The sequence below is a fragment of the Acomys russatus genome, chromosome 8 (genome assembly GCF_903995435.1).
Source record: "Acomys russatus chromosome 8, mAcoRus1.1, whole genome shotgun sequence".
Classification (NCBI taxonomy): domain Eukaryota; kingdom Metazoa; phylum Chordata; class Mammalia; order Rodentia; family Muridae; genus Acomys; species Acomys russatus.
Genome location: NC_067144.1, coordinates 63682778 through 63704044, shown reverse-complemented (window position 1 = coordinate 63704044; position 21267 = coordinate 63682778). Strand labels below are relative to the sequence as shown.

The following is a 21267-nucleotide window of genomic DNA, read 5'->3' as shown; positions in this document are numbered from 1 at the left end:
TGATTTTTTTAAAGCAGTGGACTAAGTTGTTTGGCTGAGAAAATGTCAAGACAGCATAGCATGCAGGCTGGGTGTGGTAACCATGGTAACTCTTCACTGCTTCTTGTCAAATTTACAAGGAGAAAGTAGAAAGATGCAAAAGTGAAGGTTAGCAAAGAAGGTTGCACACAGATGTTGAAACTGCGGGCACAGAGGACAAGGTGAGTTCAGTTAAAACAGCTGTGATTGTTAAACACATTGTCCCATGAAGGAAGAAAGGGTACCTTCAGGGAAAACCCACTTATCAAGGAAAGCCCCATGGTGTAACAATTCAAAGTCATGTAGAAGAAGCATTCCTGAAACAGCCTTGGAGGCATCATTCTGTAAAACACCAAAGGAAGAGTTTTCCGAGTTCAGTAGCAAAGGCACACAGGGGCTGTTAGAGATGTGGTCCAGGAAGGTTAGGGTACATCTTCAGTAGGCTGCAGTACTTGGCATCATTGCTGTGCTGCTGTTTCTGTTTCTGTTTTTGTTTTTTTCCCCCAGGTAGTCTGATTTCATGTGAAAGGCAGTTATGCCAAGATCTCAGAAAGCCTCTGCCACATCTGTGTAGCATGTCGATTCTGTGTATGAAACTGTGAAGGTAAAGGCCAAGCTGTAGTGAGACCCCAGGGTATTAAAACTGTACAAGGCTCTGATCTTCACTAAGGAAACATTCAGCATCAAATGGAGCTATTGCAAAAGAGAAGCCACATGCGCCTCAGGTAACTGAACAGTGGGGCCACCCAAGGTCATTGAGGCCAGATGACACCACCAAGAACCCCAGGTAGTGGACATGGAGCTGAGGGGTTTGGTACTCTTCTTTCTATCTTGGCCCTACTTTGGCCCAGCCTTTCCTTGCTTTGCCCCATTATTTCCTTTGGAATAGGAATGTTTCTTCTGAAACCCTTTGTTGTTGTGGTTGTTGTTGTTTAAAAGGGGTTCAAGGTTAGTAAATGATCATCTTGAATGACTTAAGACTTTAGAACAGTCTTTGGACCATGAGACTAGTAATTTTTGAAGTTAGACTGGATGCATTTCTCCTTATTAAATTTCTGTGAGTGTATGGGGATCAGGGGCAGAACGGTACAATCTGTATATGAAGTGACCCCCATGCAGCTCATTTGTCTGAACGCTTGGTTTTCAGCTGGTGGCACTTTAGAAGAGATTATGGAAGCTTTAAGAAGAGGGGCCTTTTATCTTACTTTATTTTATTATGAAATACTCATTGGAGAAAATGGGTCTTAAGGACTTGAAGTAAAGCAGAATTTAGTTAGTATGTGTGGTGGTTAGACTAGGAGTGGCCCCCACAGTCTCATGTGTTTGAATGCTTGGCCCATAGGAAGTGGCACTATCAGAAGGTTTGGCCTTGTTGGAGGAAGTATGTCACTATGGAGGCAGGCTTTGAGGTCTTATATGATCAACCTACACCCAGCATGGTACAAAGTCTCCTTATGCTTGGATTCTGCCATGCTTCCAACAGTGATGATAATGGACTAAACTTCTAAAACTCTAAGCCAGCCCCAATGAAATATTTTCTTTATAAAAGTTGCCATGGTCCTGTGTCTCTTCACAGCAATAAAACCCAAACTAAGACAGAAGCTGTTACCAGGATTGGGGTATTGCTGTGATAGTCCTGACCATGCTTTTGTTTGGTGGAATGTGGATTTGGGACTTTGAATTAGAAAAGCAGTGGAATGCTTTAAGTTGGGTTTAATGGTAGGAACATAGAAGACAGTGGTGCTAAGGGTGGTTTGAACTGTGGGGTCCTGGCTCAAGAGATTTTAGGGAGAATAACTTTAGTATATTGCCTAGCGATCATTCTTGTGATATTTTGGTGAGGAATGTGGCTGCTTTTTGCCCTTGTCCAAAGTCTGCCTGAGGCAGAGATTTAGATTAATTGCATTAGCTAAGGAAATCTTAAAACAGCCTAGTGTAGACTTTGTCCTGTAGTTCACTCTTATGAAGAGTATTTTGATGAAATGGAACAAACTGAGCAAGGGAAAAATATACAAAAATATATGGTTCTAAGAGTAAAGGGGTACCAGGAAGTGGAATGGAGCTAAATTCTATGTCCAAGGAGATAAACAAATTAAAGACACTAAATGAATGAAGGGAGAGGTGACCTCAGGACAAGATCCCACCCAGCTAAGCTTCCTTTTTGTGAAAAGGAATTAAAGAAAAGCTTAGGTTCAGGTGTGATAGTACAAGCCTTTAATCCCAGCCCTCAGGAGACAGAGGCATGCAGATCTCTGAGTTCAAGGTCAGCCAAGCTTAGTCAAGGAAAGAAAACCATCCAAAATTGAAAGCTGAAAGGATGAAATTGAACAGGGGAACTGTGTGCCAGCCCCAGCAAGCAGCAGAGCTGTGCAGCTTTGGTGACGTGGTTCTAGCTTTAGAGTCAAGGATAGAAGAAAGGGGGTTATGAAATCTCCCTCCATGACTAAGGAGAGCGGCTGAGGCCAGGGGTGTTGAATGGATATTCCTGGATGGAGGCCCAGAGAGGTTATTGTGTGAAACTTTGAAGGTGAAGCCTGCACTGCCTTGGAGACCCCAGGCTGTTAGAGATGCCAGAACTGGGGGATACCTGCCGAGGAAAGCTGCTAATGGAGTAGAACCAGCCCAAGAGAAAGAAGTGTATTACAGTCAACAGGGCTGAAAAGAGCTGAAGCTCTGAAGAGCATTTTGACATCAGACATAGAGATGCAGTGTTCAGATTTGCCCAGCTGGTTTTCCCTCTTGCTTTGTTCCTGTATTTCCTCACTGTGCTCCCTTCCCTGTGCTGTATATCCTGTGCCATTGTATTTTGTAAGTATGTGATTTTTTTTAGTTATATTTTTATAGGGGATTATTACAGTTAACAGGTTGCATGAATCTAAGAAGAAACTTTGAACTTTTAAGCATTGTTGAGACTGTGCTAGACTATGGGGACTTTTGAAGTTGCACTAAATGCATTTTGCATTATGTTATGGCTGCAAGCCTATGGGGGCCAGGGAATGGAATGTGGTGATTTGAGCAGGTATGACATGTGTTTCAGTGTTTGGCCCATAGAAATAGAGTGCCACTATTAGGAGTTGTGCCCTTGTTGGAGGAAGTGTGTCACTGTGGGGATGAGGTTTGAGGTCTGGTATGCTCAGGCTACACCCACTATGACACACAGTCTCCCTCTGTTGTCTTCAGATCAAGTATAGAACTCTCAGCTCCTTCACCAACACCATGTCCGCCAGCACACTGCCATGCTTCCCACCATGATGACAATGGATTAAACTTCTGACATCTCAGGCCAGCCCCAATTAAGTGTTTTCTTTATAAAAGTTGCCGTAGTCATGGTGTCCCTTCACAGTAATAAAACCCTAACTAAGACAATTGATAACTATTAATAATATCCCAGAAAACTCAGGACAATGATAGACAGAACTCTAAGACAACCACACAATATTCCCATCTTTAGTATATGTATATGATCTCTCAGTTATTTAAAATATAAAAGTACTGTGAAGAAATCTGGCAGATGTAATTAAATTCCAAATCCATTGGATGTAATATAGAAAGGTGGATTTGGCCACACGACATGGACCTTTTAATGAGTTATTTATTTATATTTAATGTGTATGAATGCTTTGCATGTATGTATGTGTGTATGTATATCTGTATGTATATGCATGTATGTATGTATGTGCACCAAGTGCATGTAATCCCGATGGAGGCCACAAGAAGGTAGCAAGACCTGAAGTGGCAGAAATGTGAACCACCATGTAGATGCTGGGAAATGAACCTAGGCCAGAGGGATCTGTGGGAGCAGCAGGTGCTCACAACCACTGCTGGCCCATTTCTCCAGTCCCCAGCACGGGCCTTTTAAATGCAGGGTTTATTCTGGCTAATTACCAAAGGAAATGTCTAGCAATTCAAAGTACAAGAAGGATCCATCCTGCCTCTGCTGCACTGAAGATGAAAGGGTGAGGTAACAGGAAACATGTGATATTATCTAGGCTACTAAAAAAATAAATCAATAAAATCAGGATCCTGGGGAAATGGTCAGTCATCAACAAACAGATTTGTGGGAATGAATTCATGGTTTTGACATCCAGTGAGATGATGGGACTAGTCTGGACCTGGCTGTAAAGGTGCGTGTGGATTCTATGGCCATACTGGTTGGGGCTTTGGTTAGTGTCTCGCATCACTGTCCTTACCTCCACCCCAGGATCGGGGATGAGGATGAGACAGGTGACAGCAGTTACATATGTGCATTTGAGTTACGCATTACACATGTGTGTGCATATTACCCAGTACTTGTAGGGTGACTGTATCTTCCTGCAGATTCTGGCCTTGCTCAGATGGAGCACTGACTTCACAACGGTACTTTCCAGCATCACTTCTTGTAACATTTTTGATCCGTATGTTGAAATCTATCATCTCAGCACGGTCTTTAAAGTCACCTTTTCAGGGGGAAAAGACAATAACATTAGAAATGATGCAAATAACTTTCTGTGAAGTGTCTTCCTCAAGTCATTTCATTCAAATCCAAAACATCCTAAAACCAAAATGTGCATTTTTGGAAGACATTTTTAGACTATTAAAGACTGTTTAGGAAAAAAAAAAAAAGAAAGAAAGAAAAAACCTGTTTAGGTTCACATTCCCTCCCCTCCCCCTCTCTCTGAGACAAGGTCTAACTATATAACCTTAGCCTTGGCTGGCTTAGAGCTCTCTAAATAGACTAGATTGGTCTTGAACTCACAGAGATCACCTACTTCTGCGTCCTAAATTCTGGGATTAAGGTGCACACCGCCATATCTGGCACTATATTTGGATTTAAAGAACTCAACCAAATTCCTGCCTTGCCACCTTTCTAGTATCTATTCCAGCTTTCAAAAACTAAAGAGTGTGATTTAAGTGGTCAGAACAGTAACTTTATATATGGTCATTCAAATACCAGAGAAGAAGTAGGTGGCAAGGATCTTAAAAACATTATCTTGATTAGATATTTTTTTTTCTCTGTGTAGCTCTGGCTATCCTGGACTTGCTTTGTAGACCAGGCTGGCCTCAAACTCACAAAGATCTGCCTGCCTCTGCCTCCCAAGTTCTGGATTAAAGGCTGTGCCACCATGCCCATCTTCTTGATTAGATTTTGATAGTAACGAGCACTGAATTAAAGTGGGTTTTTTTTGTGTGTGTGCTGGTGAGATGGCTTAGTAGGTAATGACACTTGCTACCAAGTCCAGTAATCTAAGTTTCATGCCAGCGTTCTGCATGGTAGAAAGAGAACCAACTCCTGCTAGTTGTCCACATGACATTATTCTCCCATCTCCCCCAAATAAATAAATATAATACAATTTTTAAAAATAAATAAAATAAAATGGGGTTTTGGGTAATATGCAGGTGCCCAAATTGACAACTGTAGACAATGAAAGTGAAAATAACAGTGCTGTGAGCCATTTGAAATTCATAGTCCTATCTTAATGGAGTAGAATCAGATGCCATATTTTTTTATTTATTTTTAATAAGGGGGTTTCACCATGTAGCTTTGAGTGTTTTAGGACTCATTACTTAGGCCAGGCTGGTCTTGAAGTCACAGAGCTCTGTCTGCCTCCACCTCCTGAGTGACTGGGAATAAAGGTATGTGCCCTTCAGTGGGTATCATGGTTTGAAGAAGAAATTTCGTTCATGGCTTTAAAAACTTGGCACTCTGCTGGGCATGGTAGTGCATGCCTTTAATCCCAGCATTCTGAGGCAGAAGCAGGCGGATCGCTGTGAAATCGAGGCCAACCTGGTCTACAGAGAAAGTCCAGGACAGCCAAGGCTACACAGAGAAACCCTGTCTTGAAAAAAAACAAAACTTGGCCCTCTGTTTTGGGAAGTTATTGAGCATTTAAGAGGTAGAGCCCTGCCAGAGGAAGTAGTACATCACTGGATTATAGCTTCACCCCACTTCCTTTTGTACATCTCTACTTCCTGTGGATGGATGAAATGGGACCAGTAAGCTTTCTGATCCAGCTGCCGCGCCTTCCCTGCCATGATGGACTCAGCCCCTCTGGAAACGTGAGTTCCAATAAACCCTTTCTTCCTTAAGCTGCTTTTGTCATAGTATTTTATCACAGCAACAGGAAAGTTACCAATACACAAAGTAATGCCGTAGTCCAGCCACCACGATCACATTTTAGTTAGTAGTAAATTATATAATCAGCAGGAAGAGTTGAGAGTGAAAGACATGTACAGCAAAGGAAAAGTACTGGCTAACAGTTACTGTAACTACAGTCTAACTCTCCAGCCGCCACTGTGGCTGATAGTCCAGCTTCTAACTCTCCAGGCTTCTCAGTGGTACACTTGCTTTCTAAAGAGAAATAGGAAAATAGAGTGAGACTCTTATTACTGAGCAGGAACCTTATATCCCAATCTTATATCCTTTGTTTGATTGTTTTGTTTTGTTTTTGAGATAGAGTCTCTCTTTGTAGTCCTGGCTGTCCTGCTGGGTAGACTATGCTGGCCTTAAACTCACAGAGATCAGCTTCCTGCCTCTGTTGCTGGAGTGCTGACATCAAAGCCATGTGCCATCACTCCTGGCCCAATCTCAGATCAGTCTTTTTCCCTTCTCTCAACAGTTTAATTTACCAGGCCAGCAAAAATAATTGTGTTTTGTGGTAAGCAACCAAGGGTCTCAGGACTTGGTGGAATTCACCTACTTTTGCTCTGCCTAGTTTTTGTAGCTGTTGTATTTTAGTCTCAGAAATGATTCGTTTCATCTCACACTTACAGAAACACATTTTTAGTAATCAGTCATGTCCTGTTCCCATTTGTAAATTAAAGGATATGGACTGTACGTGGTGTCTTCTCTCTGTGGCCTCATCAAGTCTACAGTTTCTTACCTTGGAGAGCTTGTTGATAATAGACCAAGGAGACACCGTGTCCTAATTTCTTCCACTCTAATCTGGAGGAGGTGGTCTTCTTTGGGGTTTTACAAGCTAAAATAGCCTCTAGGAACAAGAGGAAAAATACATTTTTAATTGTTCCTATGAATTTACACCTTACATAATTAAAAAAACTTTAAAACATCTTAATTAATTTCCTGCATTTCCATCCATCCATTCATCTCCTCCCAGTCATGCGCACATGTACATAAATACAGCACATCAGTAACTGCCATGTTGGCTTAATCCAAAGATGAATGGGAACATGACAGCTCTTTTCTGTTATAATTACGTGGCACAATCCTGCTTTCTCTAGTTGTATAATCTGTGTTGCCGTCATCGAAATGGGATAGTAGCGCACTGTTGTGAGTCTTCAAAAGCAGCAATATATGTGAAACATGCAGGCCTAAACATGCTAGTACTAACAAACAGCAACCATAACTAATTATTTACTTGTTATTCTAAATCCCAGCATTTGAGGAGGCTGAAGTTTGCTGGAAGATGCAGGTAAGATAATGTCACTTCAGGCAACGATTGAGCATTAAGAGGGTAGTCTAGGCCAGGCAATGGTGGCACACACCTTTAATCCCAGCATACAAGGCAGAGGCAGGCTGATGTCTGAGTTTGAGGCCAGCCTGGTCTGGAGGTCTAGGGGAATATTTTATATTTCTACCTAAGAAAGATACTTAGTCCATTCCAGACCGTGCTGGCAAAATGCACAGACATCCCTCACAGGCTACATTCCCGCTCGGTTCCTTTGTGACTCACTCTATGAATATATTAATATACAGCTAATTTAATCCTATAATAAATCGTAGGTTCCTACTTCAGAATGACTGTCTGTAACTTTGCCTCAACTATTACAAGATAATTCTGGTCAGTTTTACTTCAGTGTAGTAAAGATCATTTTTATCACAGTAAATTTACCACGGTTGCATCATTACAGAATTTCTGGAATCTTGCAGGGAGTCCCCTCTTTTGACTGTCTAAACAAGATGACTAGGGACAGTAGGCCAACACTGGTCTCAGTGCTACTTTAAGCTGCCAAGCAGAAGCTCCAGCTATAAATAGTTTAAAAGTATGTTTCAACCAGTGCCTTGGAGTACCAATTTCATATTTCTGAATATTTTTAACCATAACACATGGGGTTTGGCTTAAAATACACACATACACACACACAGACACACACACAAGATCTTTTACTGAGAGAAATAGTAGGGGGCTGGAGAGATGGCTCAGTGCTTAAGAGCACGGGCTGCTCATCCAAAGGTCCTGAGTTCAATTCCCAGCAACCACATGGTGGCTCACAACCATCTATAATGTGGTCTGATGCCCTCTTCTATCTGATGCTTTCTTCTGTCATGCAGGCAAACATGCAACAGAGTGCTTATATACATAAATAAATAAATCTTTTAAAAAAAGAAAGAAAAAGTAGGTGAATGTGGTTTCTGTATGTCTGATTTTGATGTTTAAGAACATTTAATGCCATTTTTGAAAAGCCTCGATTTCATATGCACAATCATGGACAAAAAGTCTATAATAGGGCATATGTTTGAAATTTGTAACTGAGTGGTGATTGCTACGTGATAGATAAGAGCTCATTGCTGTTGTTATGTATAGCCTGTGCTGTTTCTAAAATTTCAACTGTACTTCTATTGACAGGAGTAAAAATGGAAGGTATTAGAAAATTGCCTGGGGAAAAGAAATGCAAGGAAAAACAGAACCGCAAGCTCTTTTAAGGATGCTTAAAGCTTTAGGCTTTTGCACCACACAGAGAAATCATTTTCAGAGGTGTTTACAACTGTGCTGCAAAGACAAATGTGTGCTAAGGGACCTGTCTGAGGAAACAGCTCTGTTCTGTTGATTAAGGAGAAAGGGTGGTGACTTCCGGAGTCTTGAGTTTTAGATAGGTTTCCTTCCCGTATGTTGTTGAGTTTTCCAACAATTATGCACACACCCACACTCATTTTCACCATTTCTCTCTGTCTTACCCCTACATCTTAAGAAATAGTTTTGTATGGCAAAATATTCTTTTATATATTTAACTAATCATGCACACAAATACGTCTTTTTTGGTGAGTTCCTCCTGACTGCTACCTCACAGTTCTGTTGAAAAACCTGAGGAAATTCTATTATAAAATGTAACCAGTGTTCCTGCTTTATATAGTCTATTTTATTTATGTGTAATAATATAAATGTATCTGCTAAAAAGAAATATAATAAAAATGGAAAAAAGTTTTTTAAACAAATAAAATGTAATCAATGACTTTGCCCACCCAGGTGATTTGACTGTAGTCTGATATATATATATATATATATATATATATATATATATATATATATATATATATATATATATATTTATATATAATGCAAAGAAGCAATCTATACCGTTGTCAAAAACATTCAGTAAGCTGTGTGGCCAGCATTGTTCCTGACCTGTGACCAGCAAACAGAGCAAGGACCCTTTGCCTTTGGGATCTGACAGTCTAGCAAAGAAAGTCAGGCCAACAAGCAACAAGTGGCCCCAGAAGACTGAGCGAGATGGATGCAGCAGCAGGGAAGCCGTGGGACTGCAGGACAAGGATGCAACGTGCAAAGCAAAGTCGACTTCTTCCAGAATAACAGCTGACCAAAGATTTAGAAGATAGGGAACTTAGTTCTAAAATTCTTTGAGATAGTGTGACCTGCAGATGGAAGAGTCAGGACCAAGGGCCCTACGGCATCAGCACCTCTGCAACTGTCAGAGAACAAGCTTGCTGTTTAGAGTCTCTAGTATGTTGGTGTGGCAGGCCTGGGATATTAATATAAACAGTGAACGTACTAGGATTATGGAGCTAATATCTCAGGATAAAGAACCTAGATGCTAATTCTCCCTTTTCTCCTTCAGCCAAAATTCCGAACTCACAGGTGGCATAATTGTCCTTATCTGGCTTCTGGGTTGTGGTGACCTGCCAGTGCACAGCACAAGCCATCAGGTTAGACAAGGGAACGTCATAGGCATATCAGTGAGGTCATAGAATAATCATTCTTGTCACATTATATCTTGCATACAGCATATACTCCATAAATGGCCTTTGTTATTTTCATTCATGGGAAAATTAGTTTAACTGTGAACTTGCCTCCGTGTGATAGAAATCTATACAAGATACCATCACAAGTCTACATTTACATTGTCCACATCTGAACTTACATGTTACCTCTGTTTTGGACAGTAAAACAAACAATATTGATATAAATCACATTTCTTTACCCAAGACACATTAATACACAAAAATGTGCCAACCTTTTCTATTAAGGTGGATTATGTGGCCAGTTTTGTCTGTTTAATCTTTTGGAAAAAAAAACATTGTCTAAGAAAATGGTTGGTATTAAGTTAAAAACTCTGATTAATAATGTTCATGTTTAGGCACTGCAGAGAGCCGCTCATGTGATACACAAGCCTGGCAGAGCTGCCCTGGTTTCTAGCTTAATCTGCTTTTGGCAGCACCATTGGACGGGAGACAGACCAGTGCCCTGAGAAGCAGGGATTAGTTCACAACTTTCTGACATCAGAGAAACATGAGAAAGAAAAAAAAAAAACCCTGAATGAAATGTGTTTCATAAAATGTCACAAAATTTAAGTTATTGAAAAAAAATATATATCCCCAAACAAAAATGTGGAAAAAACTAGACATTGATTTTTGCTTAATGGAGAGCAGAGTACAGATAAAATAGAACTAAAATGCACTCTAATTAAAAGAGAAGTGAAAGAAGAAAATAATAAACATTTACTCTGGGTTTGGATTGCTACCCTCTTTGGTATCAGATTGCCTCTCTCTCTCTCTCTCTCTCTCTCTCTCTCTTCCCGCCCCCCCACGTGCACGGGTTGCATTAAACCCAGTGCCTTGTATATTGCAAGCATTGGCCTGCCATAAAATAATTTCTCACTGGGCGTAGTAGCTTCATCCTCGGGATTAACATAGGTTGCAATAAATTATGGAAAGATTTTCTATATTAAAAATAAAGCATGCCTTTAAAAAGCAATGACAAGTATGCACAGGACTTCACTTTGGTGGAAGCGTTCTGGGTCTAAAGAGGGGTTGTGGTTTTAGAACGTTTTGGATATGCTGGGTCCCACTCAAGTGTTTACATCTGAAGATGTCAGGTGTTAACCTTATGTGAATTGTAGTGCAAGAATAAAGTGTGCAATCTTGACATTCAATAGAGATGCTCAACTCCAGGCATGCACACTGTATCTTGTTGGACCTGAGGAAGTGCCTCTGGGATGTGAGTAGAAGACCAAACTTCATTTTCTTTGACTCTGGAGGTCATGCTCTCCTGCTGTGTGCACTCTTTGTTCTTGCAGCCTCCCTTCTGGCCTGTAGCCCAGCTCTGTCAGTACGCTACTGGGCTTTATTTCCTCTTAGCCACCTTCCCGTATTTGAAACTCACAATAAAGTGTGTTGCCTTAGCTTAACTATGGAGCATATTACAACTTAAAGGCCTTAACTGAAATATCTGAGTGCTTTTTGCTTTTCCACCATAATCTTGTACTGCGTAGGTGACCTAATGCAGCTTCTACCCCACCTTCATCTTGCTAACCTTTGAAAATGGTGTCTGAAGGCTAAAAATTCCTTTTCAGGTGAACAGCCCCAAGCCTGACTGGCTGTAAGAGTCAGTGAGATGGCTCAGCGGTTAGAAGACTGACCACAAAAGTCTGGAGAACTGAGTTTCATCCAGAAAACTGATTCCACAAAGTTGTTCTCCTACACTGGATACACTCCTAAACACACACACACACACACACACACACACACACACACACACACACACACGAGAGAGACAGAGAGAGAGAGAGACAGAGAGAGAGAGACAGAGAGAGAGACAGAGAGAGAGAGAGACAGAGAGAGACAGACAGAGAGACAGACAGAGAGACAGAGACAGACAGAGACAGAGACAGAGAGACAGAGACAGAGACAGAGACAGAGCGAGAGAGGCAGAAGAGCAAGCAGATCTTAAATAGAAAGACAGCACCACGTATATGACATCCTCACAAGGTCTGTAAATAAATCAGTCTACTTAAACCTGTAAAATGTATACCTTGGTACTCTATTACTGTAACTTCTTGATGGTGGTCTTTTGATGCAGAAAATCCATTTGCCTTATGATCTGAAAGAGTAAAAGCGGAGAATCAATATGGAAATCTCTTTTCAAATGTTTGATTGGGATACAGCATTCAACAAAGCCAGCCTAAACAGAGTAACAATTGTTACATAATTCATACCATAAAACATAAAATATCGAAGCACGGAAACCATACCACACATGTCACTTTCATTTCTTTATGGTGGTTTGGGCTTTTATATATTTCTCAAGCAGAAAGCACACTCTTCTCAGCACCTCTGAAAACAGTATGCCCTTAATTTACCTTATATGCAATAGTCTGTCCATCCACCCATCATCCATCTATCCACCTGCCATCTAACCACATCTGTCCATCCATCCTTCCATCTACCCACCTACACACTCACCCATCCCTCTATCCACCCACTCATCCACATATTCATCCAGACATGCATCCAACCAGCCACCCATCCAATATATCCACTCTCTTACCCACGTATCCGTCCAGCTACTCATTCCCCCACCCATCCATCTACCCACATCCATCCACTTATCCATTCATCCTAGAATAGCTTCTTAGAGAAGACTCAACTCTTTCTCTTTATATAGTCTTTTATACTCTCATTGATTCAGTTACCTTTTTTTTTTCAATCCTTCACAAATCTTTATCATTAGTTCTGACATCTCTTCTGGGATGACACATGCAAGTCTCTCTTTCTACTAGACACCTGTATCTCCTTTCTCTGCTTCCACCACAAACTCATCGGCAAAAGTAACACAACAGCTTAGATGCAAACTGTCTCTTATTTCTACAAATTTTATTATACTGAAAGGCGTCACAATGGACAGGGTCACTCATGCCAGAATCTCACACGTTTCCTAGGATACATCTATCTTTGCATCCATACGTGATGAGAATTCTGCCACCCACCACAATGCTTTTGATTATTTGTACTTTTTGCTCTTTGTCCTTTACTATTAATCAGTGTTTCTTGTCTTGAGAGGGCACATAACTATCCAAACTCAAGCAAGAGAAAAATAGAGTACTTTTTGCCTCATCACCTTAAAAAAAAAAATGGCTTAACAGACATGGGAAAATCTGATAGCTTAGGCAAGCCTCTGTGTCTAGGATCTGCTTTGACATCAACTAGGGAAACCAAGGCAAGGTCATGGGTCCTGCAGCTGGATGGTGATCCTGCAGACTTTCTCTGAGGGCAACCTCCCAGGCAAGAACTGATTGTTACTGGCAATAACTTCCACTGATGGTGGCAAGCATCTAAAAAAGAAAGGGAAAGAAGGAGAGAAAAGAACCGTACACACACACACACACACACACACACACACTCTTGATGATGAAATAAGACAGACTCTAGCAGGTGGGTTTCAACAAGCTGCTTCTTCCAAGTTTCTCTTACTTTACACATTCATGTACATACATGCATACATACATACATACATACACACACACACACACACACACACACACACACACATATACATATCTTGGTGGATGGAACAAACTCCAAAGAGCAAGGTCTACAACATTACACACATGCATCTTTGTGGATGGAAACTATTCCAACAACCTTGTACACATGCATACGCACATATATACTTACACACATCTTTATAGATTAAAACATATTCCAACAGCCTTATTACTTCTTCCACAGCTTATATATCCCAGCAAGATCTTTCAAGCAGTACAAAAATCACAATATAGTTATGTTTTCTTTAAGTGGATGATTACAATGAGAATATGTAAGAAAAACATGTTCTTCAATACCTTCACATGATCAAATGTTTAATGTATCATGGGTGAGAAAGAAACATGAAAACCAAGTTGTTCCAAGAACCCATATACATTTATAACTAAGCAACTTGTTATATATTAACAGAGAATAAGCAAGCAAGGTGATTTCCCAGCTAGCTTTTCTTTACTGGCACGCTGCAATTTGCAGCTACAAAGAAATAATTATCTTAAAAAGTAATCTTATAAAGATCTTAAAAGAATCACAAATCTAAACTTCTACATAAAAATCATTAGACATCCCTACTTTAAATCTTAGAGGTGCTCATCTACTCATTAATATGTTTTATTAAATCACATTAGGAAGCTGAGGGCAAAAAATGAACATAAGAAATTAGTCACCTTGATGTCCAGTTTCAGTGTGAGAGTCACATCTGCTATGCTAACTGGGGTATTGTCTTTGCTCATCAACCTCAAAAAGTCCCTAGCTTTCCTATTAGGATTGTACATCTTCTTAACTTCAATTGTTCTTTAAGATTTTCTGCATCAGAGCCAATAGCAAAAACATCTTTGCCTAGCCTTGTTGAACAATCTAATCTATTTTTCCAGATTCTTTCTAAGGGTCATTGTTAGCAATCTACATCTGCAGGTTCTTTTCATGGGTGATGGTTGAATCATTAATCTGCTCCAGCAGCAATGCCTGAAATAGATCAAGCATTGTTATTGCATATGCCAATGATGCTGCCCGGTGAGGGGCTGGGAGCCCCCTTTATAGTACTCACACAATTCACATATTAGGGGGATTACGAGGACCACAAGGATAACAAGCGGAGCTATGCTCCATAACAGCATGAAGTCAAGACCCGTAGTTCTCCGGGTTATGTTTTGTCAAGACACACCCATCGTGGGTATGCTAACCAGTGGACTGTATTCTATGAGTTCTAGAGCTGTTTTACTGTTCCTCGTGCACAGCCCCCAACACATTTGAGAGAAACCACCATTACTAAAATGTACCTCCTTCCCAGACTTGTGGTAGAAAGAAGAAGCGACTTGGCCAACATAGATCTTTGTATTCCTGTGAGTAAAATAATATGGCCAACATGCATTAAGCACTTAGGTATCAGACAGCTTCCCTGGTGTTTCCTAAATATCTACTCATTTAACTTATAATAATTATCGGTGGTTATGATTTGAATATGAAGTGCTCTCCCAGGGTAGGTCATGGTTGTATTTTGAGAAGTTCTGGAAACTTTATAAGGTGTGGCCTCACTGCAGGAAATAAGTCACTGCGGTGGGTATTGGAGTTAACTTTATCTTGGCCCCTTCCTGTCTCCTGCTTTCTGCTTCCTGTCCACCATGGGGTGAACAAGGTCGTTCACCCCATAATTGGGCTGCCATAATGATCTTCCCAAGCTCCTCAGGCTGAGCCATGAAACCATGAGCCAAAATCAAATGTTCCAGCCTTAAGGTTTTTCTCAAGTATCTTGGTTACTGCCATACAAACGTAACTAATGCAGTACCCAAGTCTCCCATGGTTATCTGTACCGTACTATGCATTTCTGTTCTACATTGTACTGTGCTGTATTAGACACTGTGCCCCATTTCCCTCCAGCTGAACTATGCACAAAGACTGCCAGTTAATACAAATGTCCCATAGAAAGGTCCTTCATTCTACTGAAGGTGCATTGGGGAGAAGAGAAGTTGGTATTAATGAAGGCAAGAACCTGGCTTTGGGCTCCGCAGGAAGAGAGAAGTGAAGAGACCATGCCCGGTGATAAAGGCCACCACAAGAATCTCAGAAGGCTCTTGACCAGGGTTTCTCATTACTAATGTTCTGCCCTTTGGGATCTGATAGTCTTTTGTAGGAGGCTGTCCTATACAGTATGGTGCAGTTACACCATTGCTGGCTTCTACTTGCCAGATGCAGGTAGCACTCTACCCATGTCCTGGCATCTAAAACTGTAGAAATGGACAAATAAATGTGTATTGGAAGTGTGCTGCGGAAGTCACTCCTAGTTGAAAAGTCCTGCTCCTGTCAGGCTAACTTAAGAAGCATGTACAGAGATAAAATATCGAACTAAAGGAGAACAGAGAATTGTGAGATCAAGGGTTTTAAAGTTCTTGTGAAATAGAAATGTTATAATGATGAATGATAATTTATTATATTTCTGAGAGGGAAAAAATTTTCATGTGAGATGGCATCTTCTCTTTTGCTTATTTATCTAATGGTCCTTCTCACTCCTAAGGAACATGGCCATTAAAGAGAAAATTCTCTCTCTCTCTCTCTCTCTCTCTCTCTCTCTCTCTCTCTCTCTCTCTCTCTCTCTCATGGCAACAAGTCTCATTGCAAAGTAAAACTCCCCAAGACTTAACTATCTAGTTCCTCTATTCGGCATTAATTCTAAATTGTTACTGTCTCTGCCATGGACACTGGTAACCTTGGTGTGGGTGAAGAATGCTCGACCTCCACTGGTCCTTGTCACTGATGCCCACAAATGCAAATGGGTGCAGAAGGCAGCAGGTCACTGCACTCAGTGATAGAGAGGAGTCAAGGCCACCGAAGAATCACTTCAAACAGCCTTTTTGGCTCCTGTATTTCAAGAACCGTGAGAAGGGTCCAGGGAATCTCTTTAAGTCTTCTGTCTGCTTTTCCCATGCACTTCCTTCTGACGCAAGCTGTTTTTCTTTCCTCCCATGTGCCTCTGAAACCTCTCACCTCACCCTTCCTCAGAGCTGCTCTGTCCAGCATCTTCTCTTCTTTCTCAATTTTCTTCTCTAGAGTTCAAAGGCAGAGCCTTGATCTTCAAGAGAGCAGAAAAAGGGTCAAGACCACAGCTAAGCCAGGTTTTTATCAGTGAGCTTAGGAAGAGGTAGGACCTCCTGCGTTCTCTTCCATTTAAATCTCTAGATATTTTTGTAATAATTATGATTCCAAACTGGAAAGGTTTTGAAACTTTCAAAGGACACTTGGAAATGTCTGAGAATCAGTTTCCCACAGCGGTTCTTGATTGTGACTGACAGGCCTTGTTGAGTGGCAAAGTATTTTAGTGGACTTTTTAGACAAAACAATGAAGAATAATATTCTCTGGGAACCAGTTAAGGGGAAATCTGAGCAAAAGAGGAAGAGATAATCTTTGCTCCTTTCGCGTTGTCCTAGCTTTGAACTCTCCAAACAGCACATGCCTACTGAGAGCGTTTGCTTTCTTCAGCCAGCTGGAAGGTTTCCATTTATCCAGGAACGCTTCAATATAATATGGGGCTGGGGGTGGGGGTTGGAAGGTAGGTTTTATGACTCAGAATAGGAACATGAATTCTTTTCCTTTTTGTCAATTTCAATTTCCTACTTACTAAGACTTCTTTTAAGAAATATTTTTAATTAAAAACTTTCATTTTAAATTATGAGTTTTATTTATTCTTAAGAATTACATACATTAAAGGCATTGCATGTACATATAAGTGGAATTATGATCATACCCATCTCCATTTAGTCTCCTCTAACTCCTCCTGTATCTCCGAAACACATCCCTCCCCCTCCCAACTTCATGCCCTGTGTATGTAGGTCTGTTTATATATAAAAACTGGTGACCTGAGTTTGATCTAGAACCCCATGGTAAAAGGAAAGAATAAACACACACACACACACACACACACACACACACACACACACACACACAATTGAAAAAAGTTTTATTTTGTTCTATAATAGACTTGGATTGTGTTTACAGACAGTCCTCTTCCCACAAATGTGGACTTCCTTTGTGCTATAATTTTGATTGGAGATAATAATTAGTAAAATAGCCAACTGATAACAGTGTCGATGGTAGAAACCTGTTCAGGTCCTTCTGCTACGAGGTATGAAATGGGTTCTTTTACGGCTCGTCACAAACCACAGTGCTGAGGCTAGAACCTTCCAGATTTTAAATTGTCCTTTTGATTCTACCACAGATCCAGCCATGCGCGTCCTAAGCAGCCATTTCACCTGAATTATGACACATAGGCTCTCTCATTCCATATTTAGCACAAAAAACTTTGTTACCGTCTTTTAATATTTGATTTGAGTGAATTTCAGAAATTGGGCCCTTCTTGCTATTGCACACGCTGTCCTGATGTCCTCTGACTGTTTCAGGACACAGATCCAAAGGTCCCAGAGATTCAAATGTATGCACATGTCCATCAAGCCACTTTTAAAATCTTTTTGGTTGACTGACCCAAGCAACTACGTGTTCTGTGCACTCACAGATGGGCGTGTAGGACCACTTTGTAAATGTACGTCAGAGAACTGCCTTTATCAAAAGAAAAGGAAATTATAGTCCTTGGACTTACAAGAAACGAGAGTAGCTAAATGTGAGTGATCTTCAGCTGCCAATCACGGTCATGACAGTCAAACAAGGCTGCCAGACCATTGTTACCATGGTCTGCACTTTAAGATAAACAGTTCTTATTCTGTCAGCTTCCTGAGCGCTACTCAAAGGAAACCTGAAGCAACAAGAGGCAGGGAGGTTTCCCTGGGCTTTCGGATCCCTTCTGTAAGCATCTGTGTCAGCAGACTGTAATTGGGAGCATGTGTGTGAAATTGTAAAGGCCCAGATTCTGTGAGTCATCATCTCCCCCAGAGACACGGAAAATAAAATATCTACAACCTTCTCTGTTAGGGATTGAAGTTTGATAGCGCTCATAAGTGTACACAGAAACTCACTGGTCCTGTGGGATCCTCAGGGTTTTAATGGTGGAATAGTCAGACCACAGTCCCTGGAGATCACTTCATTTATCCAAGCCCTCTGGTAATCAAACTGGGAAGCTAAATCAACTTGCTAACAAGAAGCCCATAATTGTATGCTCTGTGAAAACAGTCCAAGAAAGTGTCCTTCTTATGCCAGGGATGTAGCTTAGTGAGAGAGCACCTGCCTAGCACATACAGGGGGCAAGCCCTTGGTTTAATTGCTAGTAGTATGAAATGAAAAAGAACAAATGGAAGAAGAAGAAGAAGAAGAAGAAGAAGAAGAAGAAGAAGAAGAAGAAGAAGAAGAAGAAGAAGGAAAGAAAGAAAGAAAGAAAAGAAAAGAGAAAAAGAACAAATGCTATTTGTAAAAATTTTACAAAAATACTCTTATTAACAGGTCCTCCTTACCCCATGTCCAGGGCCTTCGGTGATACCCAGGCCAAGACTGGCTCCAAAGGGCCTCCCTTAAGAAGCCTATTTACTCTATATTTATAATTACTCTGCTTCAGACATAATTAAAAACACTAACAAAGCTAATGCAAGATAAATGTTCATTCAAAAATTATAATTCTGACAGCATGTCAGAATTTTACTGATACATCTTTATGCTAATCTTTACAAAACACAATTTGTATTCTTAGCTGCTTTAAACAAACTGAAAACATTGAAACATTGAGCTGTTGTTAGTGACCCTGAAATTGCTTATTAAGACCTAGAGGTAGAACTCAAAGGCCACAGAAGGGTTAAAACAGTACTAAGCATGGCTGTGGGCAGAGAGTTTAGTAGGAGGCAGAAGTGCTATCTTGCATCTGCTACGTGATTGCATTTTAGGATTTTTGGGGGGGGCGGTATGAGTGTTTTGCCTGTATGTATGCATATGTAACTGTGTGTGCCTGGGACACACAGGTCCTTGGAGCTGGACTGCAGATGAGTGTGAGCCGCCGAATGAGTGCTGGGCACTGAACCTCAGTCCTCTGGCAGAGTGGCAGCTGCTCTTCCTGATATACCATCCTGCTAGCTCCTGCTTATGTGACACCCAGGCTTATCACTCTATGATATCTGATATTGTAAGTAATTTCCTTGCACTGGGCGCTGTGGCACATGCCTGTAATCCCAGAGTTCAGCGGGTACAAGCAGTGGGATCTCTGTAAGTTTGAGGCCAGCCTGATCTACAAAGTGAGTCCAGGCCTGGTCTACAAAGTGAGTCCAAGACAGCCAAGACCACACAGAGAAAGCCTGCCTCAAAAAAACAAGAACAAGAACAAGAAGAACAACAACAAAAGCAAAAAAAACAAAAAAAAACAAAAACCCAAACAAAAAAATAAGACCTTTTTTTTTCTTGCTTGCAGTTGGCTTCATCTTAGAGGAGCCAAGAACAATATGGAAATGAGGAATATCATCCCCCAGCGGTTAGAAAGCCAAGTGCATATTCTCTGCCTCCGTCTCATTCTCTCCCCTCTCTTTTTCTTTCCTCCTCCTCCCTAGAGCTAGTATGGTCGAATGGCTGTAAAAGAGATGGCCATGTTATCTAACTTGTAATTCGTACCTCACAGAGCTACTTTCTAGCCATATAAGCAGAATCCATAACAAACTCTACAGAGCATCACTGTCCTCCTGAAAACCCTGTGCAATTTGCCCTATGAGTTAATGCAGTCATTATCAGTTATTCTAAAAATGCATAGTGACTTAAGTATTTATTTTAAAATATAAGATAATTTATGTCCAATTTTATAATAATTTTATGCAAGATATTGCCTGTATTTTCCTTTTAAAATAAAACCCCAGCGTACTTCATATATTGAATCCTGTTTTCAATGAAACATAGTAATTTAAATAATATCTTATAGTAGTCTAAAACTCATTATAGTGTAAAGTAACTATTTATTCTTAGTCTTAGCAGATTATCTTAGAGGAGTAAGAGAAGCACCCAAGACTTTTTGTTCTTCGGTTGCAGGGCGAGGCAGGGAGAGGAGGGAGAGTCTCACAGGAGGCAGGACTTGAGCAGGGGCTGTTCGCTCTTATGGAAACAATCATCTCTGCCTTGTCTTGTGAACCTCTGCCAGTGGCTTTGGGATTCATCCATAAGAATTGAGGATGTTTTGCAGCTAACTTTGAAACAACACTGGCCTCAACCGTCGGGCCTACATTATAAGTTTTTGTTTATTTTCCTACTCACTTTATTCCGAAAAAGTAAAGAAAAACTTGGTCCAGTAAAGCAGCCAACAGAGACTGTTCTTGACATCTGCTGATGGAATGCTGAGGTGGAATCCAACGTTTTGTCTTGATTAAAAGAGTTATTAGGTGTAGGTTTTTAAAAGTGATGTCTGAGGAGAAGGACTGAGGCAAGGCTAGAATATTTAAACATTTACAGTAATTTAAAAGTTAAAGATTAGATGAGAAACTTGTCCTGTTTAAACAAGTTCAATCTAAGTGGCCATGTATTAAATGTGCTTGTTTGATTTGCAAGCAATCTTTTAAGTAAGTGGGATTAAGAGAAGCACAGGACCTAAAGATGATCCTTAAAAATCAAAGAAGTTAATATAGCTACCAGTCTCACCTATATTATCTAAATGTTACTACTATTACATACCAAGAACAACTACCTGTATGTCAACATAGCCAAATTCATCTTCAATACTGGATACGTACCCAACAGAAATAAAACTGACATGTCAAAGAGACATCAGCACTCCGGTGCTCATTGCAGCAGCACTCACAGTGGACAGGAAACGAAAAGACTCTAATTGCCTATCTGCTGATGAATGAATAAA

General features: G+C 40.6%; 1 protein-coding gene across 1 annotated transcript in view; it reads right to left on the bottom strand.

The window, feature by feature from the left end:
• The window catches only part of Jam2 (junctional adhesion molecule 2), a 51058-nt gene that overhangs the window by 10195 nt on the left and 19596 nt on the right, over positions 1-21267 (bottom strand). Inside the window, exons 2-4 of the mRNA XM_051150161.1 lie at positions 12003-12071; positions 6879-6986; positions 4302-4454 (exon numbers count right to left, since the gene is read on the bottom strand). Coding sequence (XP_051006118.1) covers positions 4302-4454; positions 6879-6986; positions 12003-12071 — 330 coding nt within the window. The remainder of the gene's footprint in view (positions 1-4301; positions 4455-6878; positions 6987-12002; positions 12072-21267) is intronic.